Source organism: Perissodus microlepis, chromosome 12, assembly GCF_051167445.1.
Source record: "Perissodus microlepis isolate ML-2025 ecotype Zambia chromosome 12, ASM5116744v1, whole genome shotgun sequence".
Lineage (NCBI taxonomy): Eukaryota > Metazoa > Chordata > Actinopteri > Cichliformes > Cichlidae > Perissodus > Perissodus microlepis.
In genome coordinates this window covers 32,001,748-32,015,692 of record NC_140472.1, presented here as the reverse complement: position 1 = coordinate 32,015,692, position 13,945 = coordinate 32,001,748, and the positions used below count along the sequence as shown (strand labels likewise).

Sequence of the window (13,945 nt, the reverse complement as noted above, 5' to 3'; positions counted from 1 at the left end):
CGCCCGTTCACGGTTTTTACAGGTAAAGTTGCTGTGCTGCTTTCCAGAATTGGAAACAATTATTCATTCATAACATTTATTCATTAAAAAACATGAAACATAAAAGCAAGAGCGGGAGAGGAGGTGGGTTGCAATGCAAACCATCTTGCACATGTGCAGCTCCTGTGGACTGGCTAAAACTGGTATATGTTCAAACTGGATGCTAGCCAGCTATCAGCTATCAGCTCACGTGGGCCGACACAGAGATCACCAAATTTGCAGGAATTGGAGTGGAGCTTGAATTTGTGCCCTGGCACAAATTACATTAATAATAACTTGTTAAATCTATCTTCATTTTAAACATCAGACAGACATTAGAAATCAGAAGTTTAAACTTTTTTATCAGAGGTGTTCAGCCTGATTTGCATACAGAAGTCTAGACCTCCGATTTAAGCAGCTGACGGCAGGCACCTCAATTGCTGGAAACACAATACAATACCAGAATGCATTGCATGTCTTACATAGACAATGGGAAAATTACAAATTATATGGAGAGGAACAATCAGTTCGCTGCACTGCAAATGTACAGAAAGTTGCTGCACCACACAAGCTCTGTCAGGTTTCAAGAGTCAAAGGTGTTACAGGGACCTGTCAGGTCTGGGATCTTAACTGATATCACACTCTCACTGAACATGGATGTTTTCATGGATGTTTTATGTGTGCTTTGAGTGTTTGCATACCTATGGAGCAGGTCATGCTGCACGGCTCCTGTGATGAAAGTTTCCAGCGGTACAAGTCAGCAGGACTCAGCTTCAGGTTCTTCTGGTAGAGCCGCTGATTCCCCCTGTCATGCACAAAGGACACAGGTCAGTTGTGTGTGTTTGAGTATACAACTGCAGCATGCTATGCAGATGCAGTTCCTATGAATCCTCAACCTGCAGATATCAAGTTTTCAGGGCAACATTTTAAGAGCACGTCTTCAAACCAGGCAATTTGAATGAAATATCCTTTTCAGGACTTTTAAGAATACCCAGGAGTAAACACACAAACACCCACGCAGAGGCAGGCTGTCTCCCAGGCCTCAGACAAGCACAGCATGACAGCTGATTCACAGCCCGCATCCCGGCAGACGCACTTTGTTTTTTCACCACGTCACATAAAACTCATGCACACATTCCTGTCATAACACGGTCGTTCCCTCGTTCCCAGACATTTATCTGAAAATCGCAGACACGTTGAGTTACACCTCACCGGCATCCCTCCATGTAAGCCGGACCAAATCCTGTCCATTATTTTCTCACCAGAAGTGATGGCAGCCTGACAGCGGAACACGTCCCCCTCTGCATCATATTTCTCACTTTTCTTGCAAATACCTTGAATTATTTGTTTCTAAGCACGGCTGCATTTCCCACCTCCTCCACCTTCCTCCCCTCTGTGTTGCTCTGCTCCGCTCGTTTCCTCTCCTGTCTCTGTCTCCCTGAGGAAAGGGCGTGTCACTGTATGTTTTATAGCTGCTGGCTGCAGAACGGGTGAAGCCAACATGAATTATAAATATGACGAATGCAAAACCTGCCAAGTCTACCTGTCGGCCTGTCCTGCAGCATATATCTGCCTGACTGCCATACTGACCGTATATCTACTTGTCTGTCTGCATTGCTTCCTTGTACAGTACTGGTCCACCTGCTTTTCTGCCAATTGGTCTACCTGTCTGACTGATTTACTGCCTGCACTGTTTATCTATGTGTCTTCCTGCTTTGCTGCTTGTCAGTTAACCTGGCTGTTTTTTCTTGCAACCAGTACAGTGTATGTTGTGTATATTGTCTCATTTAACTGCCTAGCTAGATGCACATGTGCCTGATTACCTGTCTAAGTGGCCGTCTGTCTTTCTACCTGCGTTACACTGACTACCTGTTATTTTGGCAAAGCTGTCTGTTCCACTAGCACTCTCACTTTGAACCTTTTCTTGCCGTCAGTCTTGTCTCAATGTGACACTCTGTGTCTCTGCCTGGACATCTCTTTAAAAGCGCCCATTTCTCTCAGCCTGCTTCTCTTTAGCCTGCAGCCAGAATCAAGTCCAGAGGTTTGACAGTGTGTGTAAAGTCTGAACAGTCTGAGCACTTTCAGTCCAGACTTCATCCGATTTGAGATGAAATGTCTTTATGTGAGCCCAAACCTGAACCTGTGAACAACGGGCTTCTGCTCTGCATCATCTTAAAACTCATATGCGATGCTGATGTCCCTTATGCTCTTTTTACATTACCTGGTTCTGTTGGAGCGGTTGGAAGTCCTCCCGCTGCTCGGCACCGTCCTGTTCTGGCTGTCTCCGCTGTCGTTGCGTTTCTGGCCCAGAGTAAACTCGAGTGTATCGTTTAGATCATCTCGCTCCAGGCTGCTCAGACCCACTTCTGCTGGTCCCACCTCAGAAGAGAACAAACTGTCTCCCTCGGTCAGCAGCTGGTTGGTCGAAATGTTGATAAGTAACTCATCTGCACCAATTCGGCCGTCCATCAGGACCCTCCAGATGAGGTTTGGGGAATCGGGTGGTGTATCCAGGCCCCCACCATCAGTAACAGGTTTAGCAGTGCTGTCTATTTGGCTGCTGTTACCTTCACACAAAGTCAACAAATTCAGCTCTGCTTATGATGGAAGTCATTACAAGTTATCTGAATAAAGCATTTCATAAAAGTATATTTAAAAAAAGAAAAACAGGAAACACTAAAATCACCAATAAAATCTGTGATTTTCTGGAATCTGGAGAAATCTCTGCATGGAAAGAACAAGGCTGAAAATGTGTAAGGGTGTCAAACATAAGTCCCGGGGGCCAAAATTGGGACCAGAAAACCTCTAATCCAGCCCATTGGATGGCTTTGGAAAATGTGAGAGAGGACATGCTCTTTGGACTTTAAACTGTATTTTTCTATTTATTTTTGTAGGTGTTTTTATTTTTTTTTACTTTTATAGCTTTTCCTAATGATAAAGACCTCAACCATGGCCACCATATGTCTGTGCTTTACCCTGTTACTAGTTACAGAGAGCTGTGCCGGCAGATTTCTTTTATTTACTAAAGCAGAATCTTTTAACATGTAGAGAAAGTGAGACATACTATTTAAAATTTCACTTCTTTGTCTTACATTGAGATATCTCACTAAGTAAACATGGTTACATTTCTGTACACTGACAAGAAGGTGAGTTTCACCCCACATAATATCAAAGTGTGCTGCCATAACAAATGGCCGTTTGAGTAGCTGTAGCTCAGGCAGTAGAGCTGTTCATCTGCTAATGGGAAGGTTGGAGTTTTGATCCCTGGCTGCTCCAGTCTACATGCCAAATATCCATGGGTAAGATGCTAACCCAAAGTTGCTTTCTGGCACACCCACCAGAGTACGAATGTGTGTGAATGAATGTGTGTAAAGTTTAGATGATCGAGATTTTGTTTTTGAGTTATGTTTCATGTACTTTCATCATATGTAATTTTATTACTGAAATGCTAATTAAGTTACTTTTGTAATAACATGTTATAGCAGTCAACACTTGCTTCTTCTGAATAAGAGGTACAGAGACAACCTAATGAGGATTATTGGAGGATTTCTGTACTGGCTCACATGTACAAGCAGTGTATTTAAAATCCTGAATGACTTTGTAAAAACTCGGTGAGTAAAACCAGAGAGTGAAAACACAAACGAGCGGTTTCAGTCAGAGCGGAGCATCTTGTCTGTAGTATGATGTCGACTGGAGTAAAAAGTGTACGGCAAGCCTTTCACCACCGCCGCCTCTCCCTGAAGCAGTGGTGTAATGGCCTCAGCAGTCAGCTGAATGAGCTGAGAGACCTCAGGAAGTGCCATTACTGCTCATGTTTGTGATGCTGCCTTTCTTAAAAGAAGAAAACGCCACAAAACTCTGAATTTTTCATCTGCCGCTGATTGTTTTTATCTAGCCGTATCATGAATAATACAGAGTTGCAAAGGGCCGTCTTACATACATCCAGAATAAGGCAGTAAGATGGAGGGTGGTGTTTAAAATCTGACCTATGTGCTACCTGGCTTGGGATCCATCATCTGTCTTACAGTCATCTTATATCAGAACTTATTTTTTATATTGCTTTATATGCCCTGAGCTACACTTCCAGGAGGTATAAAGGTAAAGGAAATTTTTCTCTAAAAATGTGCATGTAAATTGTATGTATTAGTGTAATAGTTTATAGAGAACTTGTCACATAATCTCTACCTGTAAACTTTGGGGCAGCTACTCCATCTTCACAGTCGATGGCTGCTGTCTCCTCATACACCTCATTGGTCTCTTTGCCCTTCTGCCCATCTGTACCTTCTGTCTCCACCTGGCCCCCAGGAGCCACCTGGTCACAGATGCTGCCATTGGGGGTCAGTAGACCACTCACTTCTACAGACACCTCTCCGGCTGAGGTGTCTGACCCGGTGTAGACAGGAGGAGGAGGAACGGGTGGCAGGGAGTCTCGGAGGACTGTGTATTCGTAGGTGATGTAAGGTGTGCGGCCATTTTGGTTCCACACCTGTCAGATGAGGAGAGTAAATCGAAGATGTTTATGGAGTCAAAAAACAAAAACTATAATTAGACCAACACAAGGTGGTCTCAAAGATAGACTCAAACATTCAGACAGAAAATGTTCGGTTTAATTCAATTTTTTTATATAACTGTTGCCTCAAGGATGAATGTGTTGGCAGTCTCCCCTGCTACGGTGAAAAAAAACCCATGCTGTCAGTCTGAATCAGCGGGACCTTTAGCCCATAGCTAGCTAATAAAAACATCATATAAAGGCTTTTGTGAAATATTGTGTAACGATTTTTAATGGGGATTAAAAATGAGAATTTGTGATATGTGAAGTCAGAATATACAGTCATATGAACAAGAAAGTTTTCACATGTTCTCAGTTTTCAGTTTGATCCGACTGTTTGTGCAGCTTTTCGGCTGTCCAGCATCTCTCTATCTCCTCGGTCCCAGCGACCTCCCAATAAAAGAAGAGCCTAATTAGCTGATCAGCCCAAGCTGCTCTGCCAGCCTCCTGACACCAACTGAACCCACTGCACCACGACTCCTGTGCAGCAGAACTGCAGACCACACCTCCACCACAACAACATTGATTCATTATGTTTTGTGTGTGATTGTCTATGCTCAGCTCTCTTAAGGTCCCGTCAAAGACACGAGGTCTGTACTGGGCCATTGCGAAACATTGATTCTTTTCTTTTTCAGCCGTTCTGTTGTAGACTTGGTGTTGTACATGAGATCATTGTTATGCTGCATGACCTAGTTTTGGCTTAGGCCTCATTTCTGGTTGTCATGGGCAAGTTCATGGGCAACTCAATGCAAGATGCCCAGGTCCTGAGGCCACAAATCCCAAATTATGACCCCTCCACCACCATGCTTACAGTTGGCATGAGGTGTTTGTTCTGGTATGCCGTATATGCTTTTCTTCAAATGTGGCTCTTTGCAGTATGGCCAAACTTCTCAATTTGGCCTCCAAATTGTTCCAGAAGTATTGTGGTTCATTCATAAGAGACTTGACGAACCTAAGCCGTGTTGCAATTTTTCCTTTAGAGAGGTTTGGGCTCACATATGCTCTTGCATATTCAAAAATTTTTCATCTTAAAATTGCTAACTGGTCACCGATTGAACCAACACAATAAATGCTCACAATGAAAATTCATAGTTCTTTTGTGCACAGGTTTGAAATTCATAGGTGTTGTCTGTGCACATCTGCACTTTCCAAGGTGAAAGCATCGATTTCATGTTGTTTTTTTATGGATGAAGCCACAGTACTTTAACTTTGCACCATGGCAGCAGTGTGGTTTCCACAAGCTATAAACAACAAGACTTAAATCATGGAATTCAAGAGTAAAGGAGGAAAGGGTAATGTGTACCAGAATATTGATGGGTTGGTCAATGGGGCCTTTGGCAACAATGTACTCGATACCAGTCTCATACACGTCCATAGGTCGGCGGTATTTAAAGACGGTGCCTGCTGCATGGAAATTCTGTGGACTGTCCACCTTGTAGTCACCGTTAAAGAAGAAGTTTCCTGCCTGATCAGTCACAGCTTTAAGGGGGGGGAAAGCAGAATTAAAACAGTTCTTTGCGTTCTTTTTACACACTGCAATAATATTTGTGTGTGTGCGTGGGGGGGTATGTACCGAGAACATCAGCCAATTTCTTCCTCTCGATGATCTGTATGTCCCAGGAGCCTTCAGGGATTTGAGTTATAAAAGAGTAACCTGCATGACAGCAAAGAGAAAGTCATCAGCAACATGGCATGCTCTTTGTTTATTTAACAGTAATGACAGATCGGTCAGTTTTTAATTCAGTGTCTGGTCCTGTCCTAGTTATATTAGGCCATGCTACACTGTAATAATAGTTTTTGAATATGCATTAGGTAACTGAACTGCGAGGTTTACCCAGAGTCGAGGGTCCTCGACGGAAGTTTCCCGTGACTCGGCTGCAGCTGCTGCCGTCACCCTGACAGACACCACACTTATCCAAAGTGTTGGAGGAGAACAGTACCCCATCACATCCAATTGGCTGAGCAGCAAGGCAAGATGTGGGAGTACAGAAGACAAAGAATCGTACTAAACATGTGATAATAATTAGCTGGCTTAATACTTATTGGAAGGTTATCCAGAAGAATTTACTGTGCACAAAAGTATCATGTGTAAAAATGGTACTACTGAAAGATTTAGCTTCTTCATTGCTTCTTCATGTTTTGTTTTATCTACACATTGTAACTCTTGGGGATTTTCCAATTATTGTCTCAACCTTAATGAGAAAAAAAACATAGTTCCTTTGAAGGTGTCTGGATCTTTATTGTACTGCATCGAAACAATGTTTCAAAGCAATGTAAAACCTGTACTTCCTGAAGTGTCCGCTTGAGGCTGGCTCCAAATCCCCACAGATCTTAACATACCTAACTTTGGCTATGTGATTAACACATTTACAGTCTGAAACAAAATACAGTTTCGGTCTCTATAGCTAATTTCCGCCCTGTTCTCTTCCACTTATCCAGTGCAGGGTCACGAGGGTGCTAAGAACTATCCACGCTGCCATAGAGTGAGAGGCAAGGTACACCCTGATGATGGATTTGAATCCAGTACTCTCTTGGTGTAATGTTCATTATAGAGTGCAGAAACCAACAACTGACGTGATGCTACATGCTTTATATACAGTCAGTCGACAGACACGTTTTGCAGTGTGGCTCGGCAATAAATACAAATAATGTTGTGTTAAATTTGATTGGGAGACATTAGCATTTAGTGATGCCAAATAAATAAGAAGCTGGACTCACCTCACACTTACCGTCCACGCAGACGCCGCGGTAGCTGCTGTACTTGCAGGACGTGCCGTCTCGTGCCATCACCATCAGCTGCCTCTGGCCGTCGGTCGTGGTGCAGTGGAGGTCACAGGGATTGCTGGAGATATGAACGTAGTCATCTGGAGACAAATGGTAGATGTTTTTCACTGTTTTATACCCACTTAAATTCGCAAGGTCAGGCTGCATACTGCATATTCCTAATAACTTCCGGCAATGATATACAATTATTCTTTAGCCACAACTGTTCATTTCTTTACTACTGTACTCACACTGCATCATAGTGGTACAAATATATGCTGGTATATACCAGTATGATGTATATAAATAATATACAACTATTTCAATTAGTTTCATTATGAGGACTCAAAGCAACATCAACTCTCACTGGTTTTGTAACCTGATGAATCTAAGTAATACTTTTACTCCTTTTTTCTCAGGTTTGGTTTCCATTAATCAATAATAATAAAAAACGCAAATCGGATTCTTTAACTAGTCCTCAACAATTAGTCATGAATTTATCTGCCATCATACTGTTCATATCCTGGTTTCAAGTTCTCACGTTTCCTGTTTTATTTTGAAACATCTGAAACTGTTTTCATTCTTGTTAATTTTGCTTCTACTTTCCAAGCCTGCCTCAGTCCTGTAAGTCTGAGACTGTCTATCGCGTTACCCTCTGTTCCAATAAATTAGGCCGTGCCTGTTAGATCCTAAAAGTAGCTTTTTTGAAGGAAATTCTAAGGCATCTCAAATGTGCATTATTTTTTAACACCACCAGAGGGCGATAGCTCAAGTTGCAAAAACACTACTGGTCCTATAGGAGTCTTTAGGAAAACGGCCCTTTGCTGGTGTTTCTGTAAACACTTTCCTGCTAAGTTTATGGGCTCAGTCACTCATTTCAGGTCATATGAATAAAACATCAAGTCCATTTTATAAATCTTGGTCATTCTAAGTTTCAGTATGCTCCACCCCTAAATCACATCCAGGTTCAAAACACCAGGATGCCAACTGCGGTAATGTCACGTCTTTTTCAGTGTCTGCTGGTCCCACCTCAGCTACAGTAACTGATCAGAGTTGGAACTCTTGACCGCTCTTTCAGGAGCATTTTCATGGCTGCAGATGTGCTGCAGTTTCAGTGAAGAAATTCTGTGATTTTGTTTATTAAAATGCTTCGTAGCACTAATTGGCCAGTGTCTGTGTGACGCTCCCATGCAGTCTATAAATGCACTAACAAAGATAGCATTGACTAATGCCTTAGCACTTGACCTGGTCATCCACTATCAGCACATTAAAATCAAAGGCCAAGTCCATCTTTTATATGCAGTTAAAACCACTTTATCAGAAGATATACAAAGTTTGTTATTTTGGTTTCTGGTTGTGTTGAAGACTAGCAGGTCATAGAGAAGAATTCCCTCATCACTGCACTATTTAAAGAGAGGCTGTCAATGTTTTTTATTGGTGTTATTACCGGGATATAGAGGTTTCCACTGATAGTTCCTCCCATTATAACGTTGTGAGTTAAAGGACCAACATTGCTCCTCTCTGAAGCTCCTCCCAGTGGGAGGACATTCCTGCAGAGAAGAGACACAACACAGACCATTTAAAGAAGTTTGTTTCACACTTGTTAATATGTGGTTTTACGGTATGCTATACAAATAAATTCTTATTAAGCCTTTATTTGTGCAGAGGTGGTTTCTGAGAGTACACTGTTGGGAACTCCACCCAGCTCCATGACAGCCATCCTGTTCAGTCAGCCAGTCAAATCCACCGTGTTTGTTTTAATAAAGGTGTGAGACAAAAATGAACTGGAAGTGTGTGACTCACTTTGGTGTTGCAGAGATGATATTTCTTAGCAGTTCCCGTACAGGTCATGTTGTCCTTCCCAGCAGCAGCTTTCTTTCTTTGGACCGAAAACAAACATTGAATGAAAAAAATAAGGCAATAAAAATCATACTGAGTAGAAAACACAGTAGAAAGATATCAGCATTGTTCATGTCTGTTAGCTAAGCATAAATACATTTCACCCCAAACTTATCACTCTAAACTGAGAGACTATATAGTAGGTAGCATTGAAACTGTTGACTGTCAGGTCCTACTCACTATGAACCTATGTAGGTCTTTTATTGGAGTATATACACTTCATTGGGTACACCTTGGTGGGGAAGAGATTTTGGCCCATATTGACATGGTAGCATCAAAGAATAGCTTCATATTTGTTGAGAGCAGATCCAAGATGTGAATGTTTCGTTGTGTCACATCTCAAATGTGCTCTATTGGAGTGAGATCTGGTGACTCTGGAAGTCATTTGAGTACAGTAAGGACATTCTCCTGTTCAGGAAAGCAGTTTGAGATGATTTGAGCTTTGTGACATGGCAAGTTATCAGCAACAATATTCAGACTATAAGATTTTAAATGATGCTTAGTTGATATTAAGGGGAACAAAATATCCCCCACATAACTGAACCACCACTAGAAATCTGACTTACTACTAACAAGAAGGCAGGATGGTTGAATGCTTCTGTGTTGGTTGTGCCAAATTCTCACCCAAGTGGTCAAAAAAGTGAACGTTTTTCTAGTTTCCTGTTTTTAGGTGCTGCTGTAGCTCATCTGCTTCAAGGTACAACAAGTGTGCATTCAGATATGCTCTTCTTCATAGCTTTGTTGTGTTGAGTTGCTGTTGCCTTCCTATCACTTCAAAGCAGTCTGGCCATTCGCCTCTCACCTCTGGCACGAAGGAGGCATTTTCAGCCAGAAGTTATAGTTTCTGTTTCCTCTTCTCAAAGTTCCTACATTTTACTGTGAGCTCATTGAATTAGAACATGCACAACTGGCACACATTACTATTAATGTTTCTGCATGAATATGTACTTTAATGCTTTCCTGTTACTGCCATTAAAACACGAGAGTCTAAAAATAAGTTGATCTGCATCTTTGCTTCATGTGCATCTTTGCTGATTTGATGAAAGCCCAATTAGGATTGGGCTAATTGGAGTTTCATCAAGTCAGCAAAGATGCACAGAAAAGAAGATCAGACACCAGCTAGGGTGGAATAGAAAAACAAACGCAACAACATTGTCATCCTCTATGTAGCCGGTGTATCAGAAAAACTCAGGCGAGTCTTCTCCAAGCACGGCATCCCAGTGCATTTCAGACCCAGCAACACGCTCCCACAAAAACTGGTTCATCCCAAAGACAAAACTCCTAAACACAAACTTAACAATGTGGTGTATGCTGTACAGTGCAGTGAGGAATGCCCAGACCTCTACATTGGAGAGACCAAACAGCCACTTCACAAGCGCATGGCACAACACAGAAGAGCCACCTCCACAGGACAAGACTCAGCAGTCCATCTGCATCTTAAGGATAAAGGACACTCTTTCGAGGATGCCAATGTTCACATTTTGGACAGAGAGGACAGATGGTTTGAAAGAGGACTGAAAGAAGCCATTTACGTCCACTGTGAGCGACCATCTTTGAACAGAGGTGGTGGTTTACGACACCAACTGTCTGCCAGCTATAATCCAGTTTTGAGATCCCTTCCCAGACGCCTTAACGCCCACTAACACCCTGGGCCATCTGACCTCAGGAAATCACATGATAGGGTGGGTCCAGGTTTCACAATGAGCTCACCTGAAACCCTGGCTGATTGTGACCTACACCAGTTTTCACACCTTGGCTCATGTGATTAGGTAGAGGATCATCAGGGAGTCCTTTGTCCCTCTTCAGATGAAGCTTGTTCAGAGGGGACACTCCCACTCCGAACAAGCTTCAACTGAACAAGCTTCTCAGATGAGAGGTGAAATGTCTTCAAGCAATTTAAAGAAGTCCAGATGCTTTTCTTTCCAAGCTCCTTAGACCAGTCAGCTTTACAGTCACAAAGAGCACCTTATAGGACAGTCTGCCTACAAAGAAAAATCAACTGGAGCTCACAGTAGAAAAATTTGGAAGTTTATTGGAGGCAAGTAATTTTCCCCTCTGCGGTGATCTTAGGCCAAATCCCACTTTAACCGCTGACTGTATGTAAAATACCACGAACAGTATTAAACAGGGTTGGAGATGTGTCCATTTCTGGGATATTTTAGCTTGTCGTCTGGTGCAGACTGACTGACCTCTGTTTGAGGCAGTGACGCTCCTGTGACATCACTCCTCCTCCACAGGTACGAGTGCATGCTGTCCACTTGGCCCATTCCCCCCACCAGTACGTGGTCACCTCGAGCTGCTCCTCCAGACTGTTGGAGGCCACTCCGTCCTCCTACACACACACACACACACACACACAAACTTTACTACACATAAAAAATAAACAAACACTGCTAAACCAGCCAATGTAGTAGTGCCTTTGTTTCGTGTTAATACTCTTAAAGATGCCATGTGGTTTTTATTTTCAAAACTGTTTTATAAAGCAGCTGGCTGAGGTCTTCCTCAGTGCCATTTGGGTTCCTCTCCAGTGAACCAAAGATGGATTGTAGCCTTGATGAACTTGGCCTAGCAGGAGAATAACCTCGTCTCCCATTTACTACTATATACTCATATCTTCTCTAACTGTAAACTTTTGAATTTGTAAATATTTGATCAAACTTTCTTTGCAGCACAGGAAGTCACATTATCAAGTTTATTTAAAACATGCAAATTTCAATCCATAAAAGGGGGCATTTCATTTGTTGCATTTAGCTCAGAATTGCAAATTCCTGATTGTACTCTAAAACTGACATGATCAAGTAAACTTCACTGTAGGCTAATGGGCTAATAATTTGCTAACCCTTTTGATATTCTGGGCATCTGCCACTAGTGCTAGCACTCGCTGTGGAATATTGACACAAGCAAAAGTGGCAGAAAAAGCAGAAGCAGCATTAGCAGCTGTCATAGCATTAATGCTAGTGGTACAAAAACAGAGTTAGCACAACAGCGTGCGTCACAGTCGAGCAGAATCACGCTAAATGATCGTCAGAGTGTTTTGTGCTGAGGCTTTGGCTCGTGAAGACGTTCAGCATTTCACACATTCCTGATGTGCACCAGCAGTATTAACTGAGGCCGGTGGCTGTGTCGCCTTTTATTCAGACAGATTTATCAGAGTGACCGCTGGAATGTGCACTGAGCACCTTGAAAAGGTGTGAGATGGAGCAGCTGTGGGGGAGAGAGAGAGTGAGAGACACTGGAAATACCAGACACTCAGCGTATGTGAAAGAGAATAGGAGATGGGCAAGAGTTAGAGTAGAGGGAGCTGAGAAGAGTCATTGATCGGTGGGCTGACAGATCAGTTTTACGGCCGTTCACCAAACTGCTTAAATTACTGAGTATTTGGTATTTTAGACTTTTATGTCTTTTAGTTTCAGCTCAGTTGGTTTAAATTGATTTATTTTGCTTTGTCACTCTTTAATTTTCGCTCTCAGAGAAAGAAGTGATATTTCTCAGTCTGGCCATCCTATGAAGCGCCTTGAGGCGACTTTTGTTGTGATTTGGCGCTATATAAATAAAATTGAATTGAATTGAATTGAATTAAGATCAATTTAGTTTGAACATGGCATTTTACAGTACGCTACCTCTGACACCAGGCTCGTTTAACGTGACTACTCATGACTGATAGCAATGGTTCATGTACAGTGGACATATAGCATGTATATGGTGGACATGAGCCTACATTAACTTAACTGGTCATAAAGACTGTTTTCAGTGGCTTTCAATTTAAACACGATGTCATGGTTTTACTTTTAGTGGCTTTATTTCTGGGGAGGAATATTGTTTATCAGAAATCCGATCATTCAAATTGTCAGAGTTCATGATTATTTTTTAAAACCCCAATATCATATTTTAAAGGCTAATTCTATGTACTTACTAATGTAGTTTCTTTAGGAGTTGCAAAAAGCTCATACTATAATGAAAAGCGTAAGCTTTGTTCTATAATGAATTATGTCAAATATGAAGTACACGCCATAGATGGACCTGGCCACTGTGGTCATTTTGAAGCCTCTTTCACTGTTGCTATGTTGTTTCTTGGAGCCCAAAGTTACCATATTTGGACAGAGGCAGGAGTTGTCAGTTCACCCCAGAAAGCTTGATTAACAAGCTATATTCAAAATTAGGAGAAACTTACTGGACAGTCTGCACCACACAGCATGTCCTGTTTAGTGACTCTTATTAGAGGAGGTTAGGCTACAGCTGCCTGTCTCAATCAAATTCACCCCTGTATAATTTTTATTAAGCTAAAAGTCATCGAGATCAAAGCTGTTCTTTGTACCTGTCTGTAAACATGCATTTCAGTGCTGCAAAGTTTTTCATTTTAACGTGGACATCTACAGTGACTGACTTGCATTTGAGCCACCCTCAAGTGGCCACTGGGGGTAATGCACTTTTTGACACTTCTACGTCAGCTTAATTTCTGCCCATGAGGTTTCTACTTTGTATAAACACAAATTCGCCAACTAAAAGTTCTATTTTCTCATCTCCCTTAGAGATATCATATGACCATCCATCATTCATCCTCAAACTGATTTTGCTTCCTATGTGTCAGGCTTATTGTTCAGCACATGTTGAAGGTTCTAAAGCACCAGATCCAACACATAAAATAATTTTTACCTGTTTTAACAGGTTTTAGTTACCACATCAAGACATGAGCATTCAATACAGTGATGTTTATTC

General features: G+C 42.0%; 1 protein-coding gene across 1 annotated transcript in view; it reads right to left on the bottom strand.

Moving 5' to 3' along the window:
* Positions 1-13,945, bottom strand: part of LOC146376670 (ADAMTS-like protein 2) — a 35,092-nt gene that overhangs the window by 7,142 nt on the left and 14,005 nt on the right. Inside the window, exons 3-12 of the mRNA XM_084947217.1 lie at positions 11,419-11,561; positions 9,134-9,209; positions 8,778-8,880; positions 7,286-7,431; positions 6,402-6,525; positions 6,141-6,221; positions 5,871-6,046; positions 4,204-4,504; positions 2,240-2,585; positions 720-823 (exon numbers count right to left, since the gene is read on the bottom strand). Of these exons, the coding sequence (XP_084803343.1) occupies positions 720-823; positions 2,240-2,585; positions 4,204-4,504; positions 5,871-6,046; positions 6,141-6,221; positions 6,402-6,525; positions 7,286-7,431; positions 8,778-8,880; positions 9,134-9,209; positions 11,419-11,561 (1,600 nt within the window). The remainder of the gene's footprint in view (positions 1-719; positions 824-2,239; positions 2,586-4,203; positions 4,505-5,870; positions 6,047-6,140; positions 6,222-6,401; positions 6,526-7,285; positions 7,432-8,777; positions 8,881-9,133; positions 9,210-11,418; positions 11,562-13,945) is intronic.